Source organism: Ambystoma mexicanum, chromosome 9, assembly GCF_040938575.1.
Source record: "Ambystoma mexicanum isolate Mex_15411 chromosome 9, UKY_AmexF1_1, whole genome shotgun sequence".
Taxonomy (NCBI): Eukaryota; Metazoa; Chordata; class Amphibia; order Caudata; family Ambystomatidae; genus Ambystoma; species Ambystoma mexicanum.
In genome coordinates, this window is record NC_090931.1 from 860,224,756 (window position 1) to 860,238,015 (window position 13,260).

General features: G+C 46.7%; 1 protein-coding gene across 1 annotated transcript in view; it reads right to left on the reverse strand.

The window, feature by feature from the left end:
• ATIC (5-aminoimidazole-4-carboxamide ribonucleotide formyltransferase/IMP cyclohydrolase) overlaps positions 1–13,260 on the reverse strand; it is a 185,870-nt gene that overhangs the window by 124,879 nt on the left and 47,731 nt on the right. Inside the window, exon 6 of the mRNA XM_069615935.1 lies at positions 4,222–4,373. Within this exon, the coding sequence (XP_069472036.1) occupies positions 4,222–4,373 (152 nt within the window). The remainder of the gene's footprint in view (positions 1–4,221; positions 4,374–13,260) is intronic.

Sequence of the window (13,260 nt, forward strand, 5' to 3'; positions counted from 1 at the left end):
AAAAGGACCTGGTGAAAATAAAATGTAAAACATTTCAGTTACAATATCAATTTAGGTTTTAAAAAAAACAGACATTGTGACCAGTCTTGCTAAAATCTTCCGCTCGGGAGTGTGTTAGGGACAAGTCTTAGAAATGTGCTATTCCTTTCTACCTTAGAAGGGCAAGTCCTTTTGCTGGACTAAAAAGTCCTAATGCGATTTATTTTCTGTGTTTTTGACTTTGGAGTCGACAAACTCCACAGGCATCTTTGCATTGTATCACAGCACATTCAGTGCAGTGGCACAGGGAAGTCTCATTTCCCAAAGGTTTAAAATACCTTCTCTTGGATAAACTATGGTTTCCAAGAACAGGGACGTGAAATTGACTTACTTACATAGTGTGTGCTGGGTCTAGAAAGTTACACAATCTTACAATAGGGTGCTGGATGGGTAACTTATAATCCCCTTGTCTAGTTTCTCATGTAACATTTTTATGTTACCCTTTCTACATTTAATGGCTGGTGGTAGTGCTTTACTTTTTACTACCATTTACCGCGGGCTGCGTTCGCAGCAAGGCACCTATAGTGCCCATTGTGTCAAAATGGCCCTTGTCTTGTTTCACCATCTCTTGTTGGAAAGGTCCTTCCCGAGTTTCACTCTGCGCGCCAAACCAGGTTTGGTCCCTTTGTTCATTTTGTCGGGATTCACGAGTGAAGCCCGCCTCTGGCGCCAGTATGTCTGGCAGAGGCAGGAAGCTAGGGAGGTGCCCGAAACTCCTTGTGCTTAATCCCCTTTGTTACAGGAATGCACCCAAAAGGTGACTGGCCGCCTGGCTGCCCAGCAAGGACAGCCACCCTGCTGTGTGATTGACGGGAGAAACCTGCATAAAAGGTGAGGATTTTTGGCTTGGAAGGCAAGTCGACCACTGGATGAAGGAATCCGAAGAACAACTTGCAAGAGACGCCTGCTGCAACTCTTGGACCGTTGGTTTGCCCGGTGAAGCCCTGCTGCTGTGCTGAAGCTCCAAATTCGCTTCGACTAGAGAAGCCCTGCAACAACGACTTCTCCCTTTGAGTGGGTGGGACCAATCAAACTCCAAAGTAAGCACATCTGGACATCCTCCCCGAAGCCGGTTGCATTTCCACTGCAGTTGCTGCTGGAACCGAAGAGCCAGGGAGAGGACCACCAGATTGTGTGTGTTGCTTCAAGTCGGACCAGAGCGCTAGGAAGATCCTGGCGCAAGGGAGCTCCTCCCGCAAGGAAGATCCTCCAGACTTCCCTATTGCAGGACTGCCCAAGCCACCTCAAAGTGCTGGACCCCAGAAGCAAGTCTGAAGTGGTATCCAAGAACCAGTGTTGCTATTTGCTGTCAGATGCGAGGAGCTGAAACACTGAAGGACCGCTGAATCGAAGTTTGCCCATTGCTGCCGCTGACCTTCCCATCGCAGAGCATGAGTCCCCAGACGTCCTCCATCTTGTCCCCACAACTGAGGCCCAGGAACAACAGGATCTGCAGAGCTGTACAGGAACAGAAGCCAGCTGGAACCATTTCTTCTAACCAGACATACTGTAAAGTCTAAGAGAACCTACCCCTTGTTGTGTAGCCTTGCTTGCCCTCAGTTGAGATCGGTCTTGTTTTCCTTGCAGAGTTGCTAAAGCTTTGCCCCTCACAAGCCTCCCATGTTTTGGCCCTTAGTGTTCTAATTTTCTACAAACATTGTGCGAGACATTTTATCTACCTGCAAAGATCTTCAGCTCCCCTCGAAACTGGAATTAACATTGGCTATCCTGGCTCCGATTGACTCTTCTTACCTCGGACTCTGTTGCCTCTTTCCCAAGGAAAGGGTTTATTTACTGAACATTGGAAGGTTTCAAAATTACTTACCCCTTTATGTACTATGTTAACCTTTGTTTTATTCCTCTGTTCTATGTTTTGCACCAAACTCAGTATTGATGTAAAATGTACCAGTGATAAATCAATGTCCACAGTGTCCTAGCTATTTAAGTCACCTCAGGGTGTGGGAAGTGTCCGAGTGCCATCCGCAATGGGTATCATCTGATTTACAGAAACCAAGTGTGTTTTGAATAAGTGTTTCATATTTTGCTCCCTTTCTAAAGAAGGCTTATATAACGGACGGTCAAATAAATGTATAATTGTTTTAGCAAGAAACCTTGAGTGTGTGTTTATTTGGATAACTGTTCTGTGAAACTATTACTGCTTCCATTGACCCCTCTTTAAGGAGAGTACAAAAACGAGTTGCATGCAAGCCAAAGCAGTGTCCCTGTTGAGCATTCAGAACTGTACCGAATCCTTTCCCCACAACCTTCACAAACGCACTTGAATGGCGGCAGCTCGCCACAGAGGGACCTCCAGGTCATTGGTACTAACCTGGTGCACTCCTGCCAGCTAAAGGCTAGTCGTGGACAGTGCAAGGAGTACATGGAAACTTGACCCTCCTACAAGTATTTGACATAGCCATGGTCAGATTTCGTCAGGCATGGCAACACCTTTGTGCACTATTCATTAAGTCTTTCTACCAGGCAGATTTTGTTAGGCATACAAATACATTTGCTGAAAAAGAACTCATTTCACAAGCGCCGGTTCAAAACTGATCCAAAAACAGTTAAATATGGGGTCTGTATGCCCAATTTTCATAGTCACTATATTTTGCAACCCATGCTCAAAGTAACATTCCAAATGAGCTCCTTTGCAGAGTCGCACCCCAGACACGCTTGTGTAATCGCAATTGGTTATTTATAACGCACTTAATACCCAGAGGTTTCTAAGCTCAGACCAGGAGAAATCGAACCTGTGTTACTACACGTCGTCTTGCTTCCAAGGCGAGCGCATTGCCCCAGAGCTATCCTCCCGAGCTCAATGGTACTAGCATTGAAGGAACCAGACAGGGCAGGTGAGTCCCAGTCCGGACCTGGACAAATTAAAACTTGAATTTTCCCAGTGAACCGACGTAGTCCCAGCATCCACAGTCAATCTTCCAGAATTACCACAAACCACCTGCTTCGAGAAGTAGTTGTGGGCCGACAACAGAAGCCCTGCAAAGTAGTGCACCAGCCACAAAAAAATTAATTAAAATAAAACTACCTCTGAGGTAGCATGGTTTACACTACATCCCATTTCTGGACAAAGGGGAGAGCAAGAAGGTGGTGAGGTGCCTTTATGACGGACAGGCCTAGCTGGCACATCAGCAAACGACTTCTCCCACCCACTAGTTTAGGAACCCAAGGTCATGAAACGTGAAGGTGCCATTCTGTTCACTGGCAATCCTCAATGTAGCCAGATCCTGCCTGAAAAGGTGGTGGGTAGGTCATGGTGTGGTGGCAGAACTGCAGCAACAAAAAAAAACAAATCCCTATTGGCACAAACCATCAGGAGAGAAAGTCAGAACAGTTTTTGACACTGCCAACAGACATTAATGACAGCTTTCCCTTTGGGTTCTGTGGGCTATGCTCCATGGGGTATGGGAGGAGGAGGCTGGTTTTAGTACTCAAGACAATGTTCAGCAAGCAACAGCATGCAAGAGGTCATCCCTGAAAGAAAAGGCTTCCAAAGTTAATCACTCAAGGGGAGAAGAAAAAAAAAAAATACAACAAAAAACATTGTTGCAGGAATTGCAGCTTGTTAACTGGAAATATGCTGCCCAAAATTACAAACGAGAAGATTTCAGGAGCGTAAAGACAGGCCCCTTACCAACTCTAAAACAAACCACTAAGCAGTGAACACGTGGATCTAAAACAGAAGCGGGTTATGTAGGAGGCCAAGAGGTTTGCAATGACTAGATTAATGTGTTTTGGAAAGTGTCGTTTGCCCACTCCCCTGCCACTTGTGGTGGCAAGGAGCTCCCGTTCCAGAGATAAGGTGAGTAGAAGGTGGATGGGTGAGAAGGCGGCACAGTCTGGGGTGGGCAGCGCTGTGCACTAAAGCTTGTAAAGGTGTAAAGTGCTAGGGTGTGTCGCACTGCACATTTTACAACAAAAGCATTGCGGTACAAGAACGAAGTACATATGCAACATGCATGCACTGGTCCAGGCCAGGAATTCAAAATTCAAAAATATATCTCAACTGGAAACCAATGCATTAGGGGGGGGGGGGGGGGGGGGGAGTGTGGGGGTGGAGGTGGAGATGCACATGCGCGCCTCCCCATCCAAGCCTCATCGGCGGACACTCCGCATCCTCACTGTACAAAGGCGCAAAAGCCGCACTTCGCAACCTTGCCATTTTACCTTGAGCGCCAGTTGTCGCCTCCTTTCCACAGTGGTGTTTTTCGGATCGGATCGCTCCATTTCCTCTGCCACCGAGTCGTAGTCCTCTGGATCACACACCACAGTGACCCTGGCATGGTTCTTGGCAGCTGCCCGCAGGAGCGTTACACCCCCTTCAAAAAGAAGAAACACAGGGTTATTAGGAGAGATTTCCATGGCAATGCCCATTAGCCTTCGGGCAATGCTGCTGCCACCCAGTTTGCTGTGACCTTGATCCGATTTGTGCTACATTACAAAAAGGACGATTCAGAGACTTCCGCTGCAAGGAAAACAACGTGCACCCTAGCTCATCTACGGATCCAGCGCTTCTTGCAAACAGCTCCTGCAAAGATTACCTTTGTTTAAACAATGAAGACTAGAGTGCCATCGCCTTCAGATGTACAGCCCGTGAGCTACTTGAAACATGCAGATGGGGCGCAAATCATTCCAAGAAGCGATACATGCTGCCTGTAACGCGCTTCAGGGACTCCTTGCAACACCAGAACTAAAAGGCTGTCCCACAAGAAACACCCAACCCCCACTCGGCCCCAAATTGTCGACTAGAATCATCTGCACAACTTAACAGGTGTACATTTAGCAACCAATCGTATACAGACCTATGAATGCCAGGTTCTCACGTGAAGAGTATTCTCTGTACACACTGGACTGTACTCGTTAATGGATTAAAGTCCATTACTCGCAGTCTATAATCCTGCAGCTTTAGGTTCCTCGAACAGAGTCCCCTCCTCAATAGTAAGAATGCCCACTTACAAGTGAAAAACAGCTCTGCAAGGCATGGCCTTATAATGATAATCTTGTGTAATGTCACTAAACTATTCGGGTCTTGACTGAATGATGCATACAAAAAGACAATTCTTGATCCAGCCGCCCATTTGCAAACTAGTTAACAGAGTTGCAAACAGATCAACCTTCGTGAGGGCGGCCCTTCAGGAGAAGCACATCCAGAAAGAATAGCCGAATCCTGCATAAAGCAGTTCTGCTATAGAGCTCGGTTATGCGGCAGCTTGAGGTCTTCCGTTTCTCTTGCCTTCCACCGTTCAGATTTTAATAGACCTATCAATTTGGCCAATAGTTGGCTTGGGCAATTGGTCAAGGGTAAAAGTAGCCATAATGCCTCCAAGCACCAACATCACACATCGGTCTCCTGACATGGCACCTGACGTGGACATCAGTCAACCTGTGATTAGGGTTAGATGGTTACACCGATATTGCCAAAACAAATCACAACATCCTCCTTCCGCTTATCAACGAAAAGGTTAAGGCACAATTCTATGTGTCGCAATATGTGGTACGAGAAAGCAAAAGGCTTTTTCCGACAGTGTAGATTTCAGCATTTTACTGTAGGCTAGCCCTGTACAGAGCAGGAACCTTGGGTTTAGCCACATATTCCCCAATCAGAGAAGCACCAGGTTGAACTTTGTACACAGATCACTTGGCCCATTTTCCATGCTTGTGCCACAAATTCGTTTCCCATGCAAATGTTCACTAAAGGCAACTACAAAATAATTCTACGCAGACTAGGAAGGATCAGATTGCGGGACTTGCATCAGTTTGAACTGAATTCTTTTGCCAAGGATTAGAACAGCACATTTGCCGACACTGACGACACCAAAGAACCAATAAAACTGGAAAAAGTTGTTCATCCAAATAAGACTAAAATCTGCGCAGGAGAGCAATGGGTACGAATTTGGCCTAGTACTGGGATTACCGTTCCAGTACTAGACAAAATTTGTACCCCCACTTGACCTCAAAATCCTGTGTTGACAGTGTTGGCTGCCAACCCTAGACAAACTCGACTTCCTGCATACAAAGACAGTAAAGGAATACCAATACTGACCCAGATCACACATCCCCCTGAGCTTTGACCAAACAAAAACGCAGTCAACAAATCCATGATTGAAAAAGCAGTCTCAAGGATCGGATGTGAACTTCTCATTTCCCTAAACCCTAGCTGAAATGGGGAATGTCAGTTCTCCACAATCCATTCCCCCAGCTCGCAATACGTTTTCTGAGGACAAACAATGAATCTAGGAGCGAGATCGAGCTGTGGCTTTTTTGGAAGGGCCCCTATGCCAGCTAGCACTGGGCCAGAATCATAGCATTAAAAGGGTAAATGCAGCAGTCCCCATCTCCACAGGCCAAACGGGGGAATTTACACTAAATGTATTTGATCATAAGCTACCATTGCCCCCTCAATCTTGGATAAATTACATATGCCAATCATAGTGGTATGGCAAATGCCGAAGTAAGATTAGTGTAGTCTTTGGGATCCCAAGAAACCCGGGATAATCTAGACGTGCAGCCCGTGCTCCTGTGCTTGAGCTCCGCTTCACCTCACTGAGGCCCAACAAGATTGAAACACTAGTCTGGGGTGGCTGATGGTACTGTTCAGAGAAAACGGTGCAAGCAGGTCGGTGCTGTACTGCCCCTTGTGGGTGACACCAAATTGGGGGTAACCAGACTGATGAGCAAATATAATTTCTCTGAAGGGCCAGGGAGCCAAAGCGTGGTTGCAGATTCCCCACCTCATTAAGTGGAAGAAATTCCATAAACAGGTTATTGGAACCATGTTCCTTCTCAGTGGAGGTGCTCGCACAAATTTGTATTAGTGCCAAAAATTGCAAGCGATGGGCAATCTCCCAAAAGTATCAGAGTTGGTGCTGGACTGCTGCCAAAAACTACTCCCAAGCACAGCGAGTTTGCGCCCCCTTTAAAAACCTTTCTGGAAGCATCAGCTGAATTTATTTCAACATTTATATAGCGCACCGAACACTGAGGCATCTGGGCGCTTTAAGCTTAAGGTGATTACAACAATTACACAGTGCAGTAATGTTGAAGTATACACATGGGAAAAGCCGGACCTAATGTTGCAGGACGTCTACATCAGAACATGTGGTGAGAAATAGGCAGGGTCCCTTAATGTTCGGGTCAAGGTCACAATATGAAAGGCCCATCACATTAGGCAGTTGCAGTTATTTATAATTTATTTAGCATTTGTAGAGCATGCCTAACCCGTGGGTATCAGGGTGATGGAGAAAACATCTCCCTGGGTTTAGCCACATATTCCCCAATCAGAGAAGCACCAGGTTGAACTTTGTACACAGATCACTTGGCCCATTTTCCATGCTTGTGCCACAAATTCGTTTCCCATGCAAATGTTCACTAAAGGCAACTACAAAATAATTCTACGCAGACTAGGAAGGATCAGATTGCGGGACTTGCATCAGTTTGAACTGAATTCTTTTGCCAAGGATTAGAACAGCACATTTGCCGACACTGACGACACCAAAGAACCAATAAAACTGGAAAAAGTTGTTCATCCAAATAAGACTAAAATCTGCGCAGGAGAGCAATGGGTACGAATTTGGCCTAGTACTGGGATTACCGTTCCAGTACTAGACAAAATTTGTACCCCCACTTGACCTCAAAATCCTGTGTTGACAGTGTTGGCTGCCAACCCTAGACAAACTCGACTTCCTGCATACAAAGACAGTAAAGGAATACCAATACTGACCCAGATCACACATCCCCCTGAGCTTTGACCAAACAAAAACGCAGTCAACAAATCCATGATTGAAAAAGCAGTCTCAAGGATCGGATGTGAACTTCTCATTTCCCTAAACCCTAGCTGAAATGGGGAATGTCAGTTCTCCACAATCCATTCCCCCAGCTCGCAATACGTTTTCTGAGGACAAACAATGAATCTAGGAGCGAGATCGAGCTGTGGCTTTTTTGGAAGGGCCCCTATGCCAGCTAGCACTGGGCCAGAATCATAGCATTAAAAGGGTAAATGCAGCAGTCCCCATCTCCACAGGCCAAACGGGGGAATTTACACTAAATGTATTTGATCATAAGCTACCATTGCCCCCTCAATCTTGGATAAATTACATATGCCAATCATAGTGGTATGGCAAATGCCGAAGTAAGATTAGTGTAGTCTTTGGGATCCCAAGAAACCCGGGATAATCTAGACGTGCAGCCCGTGCTCCTGTGCTTGAGCTCCGCTTCACCTCACTGAGGCCCAACAAGATTGAAACACTAGTCTGGGGTGGCTGATGGTACTGTTCAGAGAAAACGGTGCAAGCAGGTCGGTGCTGTACTGCCCCTTGTGGGTGACACCAAATTGGGGGTAACCAGACTGATGAGCAAATATAATTTCTCTGAAGGGCCAGGGAGCCAAAGCGTGGTTGCAGATTCCCCACCTCATTAAGTGGAAGAAATTCCATAAACAGGTTATTGGAACCATGTTCCTTCTCAGTGGAGGTGCTCGCACAAATTTGTATTAGTGCCAAAAATTGCAAGCGATGGGCAATCTCCCAAAAGTATCAGAGTTGGTGCTGGACTGCTGCCAAAAACTACTCCCAAGCACAGCGAGTTTGCGCCCCCTTTAAAAACCTTTCTGGAAGCATCAGCTGAATTTATTTCAACATTTATATAGCGCACCGAACACTGAGGCATCTGGGCGCTTTAAGCTTAAGGTGATTACAACAATTACACAGTGCAGTAATGTTGAAGTATACACATGGGAAAAGCCGGACCTAATGTTGCAGGACGTCTACATCAGAACATGTGGTGAGAAATAGGCAGGGTCCCTTAATGTTCGGGTCAAGGTCACAATATGAAAGGCCCATCACATTAGGCAGTTGCAGTTATTTATAATTTATTTAGCATTTGTAGAGCATGCCTAACCCGTGGGTATCAGGGTGATGGAGAAAACAAGGTAAGACAATTTACAGGTGTTACCAAAAGGCAACAAGACATGTGCAGGTAACAATTTTGCGTATTTACAGTTACAATATACAATTTACAGTCTAGAGGTTCAGTGCTAGGATCATATGTACAAATGGTAAGCGGTGGATATGGCAAGTAGAATAGGTAGAGTACATGTGCAGCGCGAGGCTGCCTGGGTCACATTAGGCAGTTGCAAGTAGATAAAGTGCGAGTGTCATAGTAGGTAATGAGCATGTGGGGGTGGGTCAGAGGTCAGGCAAATTCAATTAAGAGGAGCAGTGTAAATAAAGTAGCAGGCGCTGACTTTCCCAGAAAGATGGATGCCGCATTGAGTGGGTGAGATAGCACGTGGACATAAGTTTAGCTACAAATATGCATGTGTGGTGTGAGGGTTCTCCTATGGCATCAACCAGGCAGCAGAAAGGGAGCAGACGGGGCCTTGTGGTGTGGGCCTTCAGGTTGGGGGCCGGCTTCTCAAGTGCCAGCAACTAATCACTGAATGTAGAGAGCAGCAGCCAATCAGTAGCCATGTTTACATGGTCCCTATGACAACCCTCTGAGGCATAAACTTGAGCAAACCAGTTTGAGCAGAATTGTGTGGTAGCTTCCAAAGAAACCCAATTTTGGTTTGGAGGACTATGGTCCAACGTCAACATTGGAAATATGGTCACAAAAGCTACATTACTGCTCAGTGGGCACTGCTGCCATGTGCTGTGGTGGAGGATAACAAGCCACCCTCGTCCGGCAAAACTGGACTATCCTCAGCAGCATAGCACCTCACCAGCTTTTTGCAGTTCATTTTTTCCAATCAAGGGAGAAAGACAGGAAGCATTAGAGTGAGCATCTGTTGAAAGGAGGAAATCCATACCCATTCATGGTGCCAAGGATGAAGGGTTCCTGGAAGGTGGCAGAAATATCAGGCACACCATCAGGAGTTCCATGTGATTACAGATAATTGGTGCCCACCAAACCCTCTGTGTCCATGTGTTTAAACCAAACGCATTTCCCACGCGTTTTACCGACTCCCATATGTATTTTTAAAAAGGTTCAATGCTTTTCTCCGTCAGCGCATTCTCTAATTGTATTCTCCATTATCACTGGATATCCCATCGAGCTATGGCACATATTTGGATGCACTACATAGGGCGCCACAAGTAGCGCACTTCATGTTCAGTGTGCCCTGCAAAGCTGCCCGGACGACATTAGGTGATTACCATCCACGTAAAGGGCGACGCATGAAGCGCAGCTCCATTCACAGCAACTCAAAACCAGAGGATCCACTCTCCCTCATGGTTACATGCACAGTGCCAACAGGTGCTAGGTTGCAACAGTTTTAGTCCAATCGAATTTGGTTTCCAAGACCATTAGAAAGGGCAGGCCAGCAGAAGCAGTCACAATGGGGTGAGGACACTTGCGCCTGCCGACTCCCAGGCCCCATGCGGTTCCCAGCTACCCGCCCCTCCTCCCATGAACGAGACTGGCGAGGAGCATGGCTGGGTTACTCAAAACCAGGATTACACCTCGTCTTGCAGCACCCACCTGCTCACACCTCGCCCTGCTCAGACCTCCCCTTTTGGCAGGTTTCTCCTTCCAATTTTGGCCCACTTACCTTACAAAAATAGCTTACAAACGTGGCTAGACTTCACATGGGAGACAGCAATGACTTGGTTTCCGTTGATGTGGGGACTTAATTTACTATGCCTCGTTTCATATTCTAGGTTTGAAGTACAAAAACAATCAGGCAGATGCCCTTGGAACCTGCCCCCATTAAGCAAAGGTCCAAACCACCAACTTGCATAGAAGGGACTGTGCAAGACATGTGACATGCCAAAATGTTACCAAGGGCAACCCAGTCATGGGTGCACGCAGCTACAGCAATTGGGATCTGTAGGGAGGGTGCAAAGAGGAAGTGAGCCAGAGTGCTGCCTGGGGTGCCAAGAAACTACAGCACGGACGAGGAACCTAGCATACAGCAGGAGCCATCTGTATCCAGAACATCAGAACGGGCCCAGGAGTACAGTATGGAGAGGTAGCAATCCAGAAAAGCAAGCTCTCTAGCATATGCAGAGGCAATTCTGATCAGCTTAGCCTATGAGGGAGAACACGGCCCTAGATAGAAAGGTAATCTGTCATTAGGAGAAAGGTGGGCCATGTGGCTGGTGCCAACTCTCAATGCACTCTGCTGTAGTCTTAGGGCTGTGCTGGATCTACGACACAGGCTGGATTGGGCCTGGGGAAACGATTTGATGTATGCTTGGTTGCTATGCATAGGTCTGTATCTAGGTAGCCGAGGTTGAGCGCATGGAGAGATCAAGTCCACAGGGCAATGTTCTGTGCCCATAGGGAGGATGCAGTCGTCAGGAATGTGATGTAAAAGTTGATGGATAGAACAGCCAGCATATTGACACTGAATGGTGGAGGAAATGGCCATCACTTTATGCCTTGTGAGTAGAATTTGTGTAGTCGTGCAGGTGCAGTGAGGAGTTTTTGGAGCAAACATCTGGTGTGGCTTTAAGTCGGCCATTGAGAGTCTGCGGGTACCCCAGAATCAAGGCACGAGTTTATGAAGAACTCAAAACCTTCCAGCGGTCAAGCTTCAGTTTTGCAGCTTATTTTCCAATCAGATTCTTCAGATCTCTGCACCTGTGGATGGTTAGAAACAGCCTACATATCACTCCCTCTTCCTAGGTCACCATCACGATTTCTGTGAAAATCGTCACTTCGTGGGGGAAGAGTGAGGGTAGGTGCACAGGGGGTGGCAGGAGATGCCATCAGTGCATAACATACATTTTTGGGCTTTTCTTCTAGCTCAGAATTCAGTCAGGGAATTATGTTCCAAACAACGCTCCCCTGGACCTGTGCATAGGGCTGGCTTGTTGGGGTGCTTGAGGTTCCAGGAACAAAAGAAAAAGGCCAACTAGCGTGGAGTGCTAAATGCTAAGACGCATTCGATTGGCCACAAAAGGATGACTTTACATTCCTTCCAAGGATTGAATCACTTGGAGTCCAACATCTGCAGTTTGGACATCTATTACCACAGAAGATGGAGTGAGCGTCTCCCATAACCAACTATTCTAGCCATCATTTTAACAGTTGAATGCTCCAACGCATTCTTCCAAAGTAGCTGTAAATTCGCCAATTAAAACCCTCGTCCTTGGATCATATCTGGTGTGGTGGCAGCCTGACCCGCTACTGGTTTATCAAAAACCTCCTTAGAGGGACACAGTACCTACCTGTCTTAAGGAGGTGCCGTTTCACCTCATCTAAAAAGAGATCATATTAGGCCCATTGATTCCAGTAACTGTCTTGAAAAGGGAGGCAATGTACCAGCCAAGTATCTGGAGCAGGAAGGTTCCTTTGCAGCGTGACAGTCTGCTTTCCAAACCAAGGAGTACAGAAAGTACTACCCCAACTGGGGGCGGGGGGGGGGCTTACCTCTGGAGTGCCTTCGCTTTCAAATTTGTAAAACTGAAACATGGTACAATTGTAGCCCATTAGTACTTGGTGGTGGACCTGTTGTGCTACTATCCTGCACCCCCATTTCGTGCTGTGCTCCTCACCCGCTCCCCCATTTTATGGCTATTCAAATGCTGCAAGATCATTTCACCATGGTTTTATTTTGCCATGTCATAATTTTATTGTAAATGAATTGTGTTTATGTAGCACCCGGAATCTTTACCTGTGTTCCGCTAAATATTTGCCTTACTGGATTATAAAGTGGACATTGCTTCTCGAATTCTGTTACGACCAAATTAGGCACTGGCTGCTACAAGGGGAGAGTTCATTCAAGAGCAGTGCCCTAGGGATGGCGAGCCATGTGATGGCATTGCAGCAGGAAGTGTGCTTAAGACAGTGGGACCTGCGTGTCCTGGTAGAGCACGAGTTAGCAGCACTTCTGTAGGACATAGTGGACCATGCAGAAGGCTAGCCAATGCACTAGTGTCATTACACCATGTACATCTAAATAATGAAAAACCAATGACAGCCAGGAGATGGTAGACCACTAAAATAGCATTCAGAAATTGGGATAAACTGCCTGCCTCCCTCCCCGCCCTCCCATAGCCCACCCCCATCCAGCCAGATTTCAGGCACGTCTCAGAAAAGCGAACCAACTGACTGCCAATTTTTGGGTGATCCAAGTCATCTAGAACGTGCCTGTACACAAGTGTTTAAGAGCGACAAGGGAGGCCAAGGGAGGACAAACCCGATCTTACTAGGCCTTGTGTCATTCAGATCGTACAAGTAAGGGAGACTGCAATAAGCAAAGCT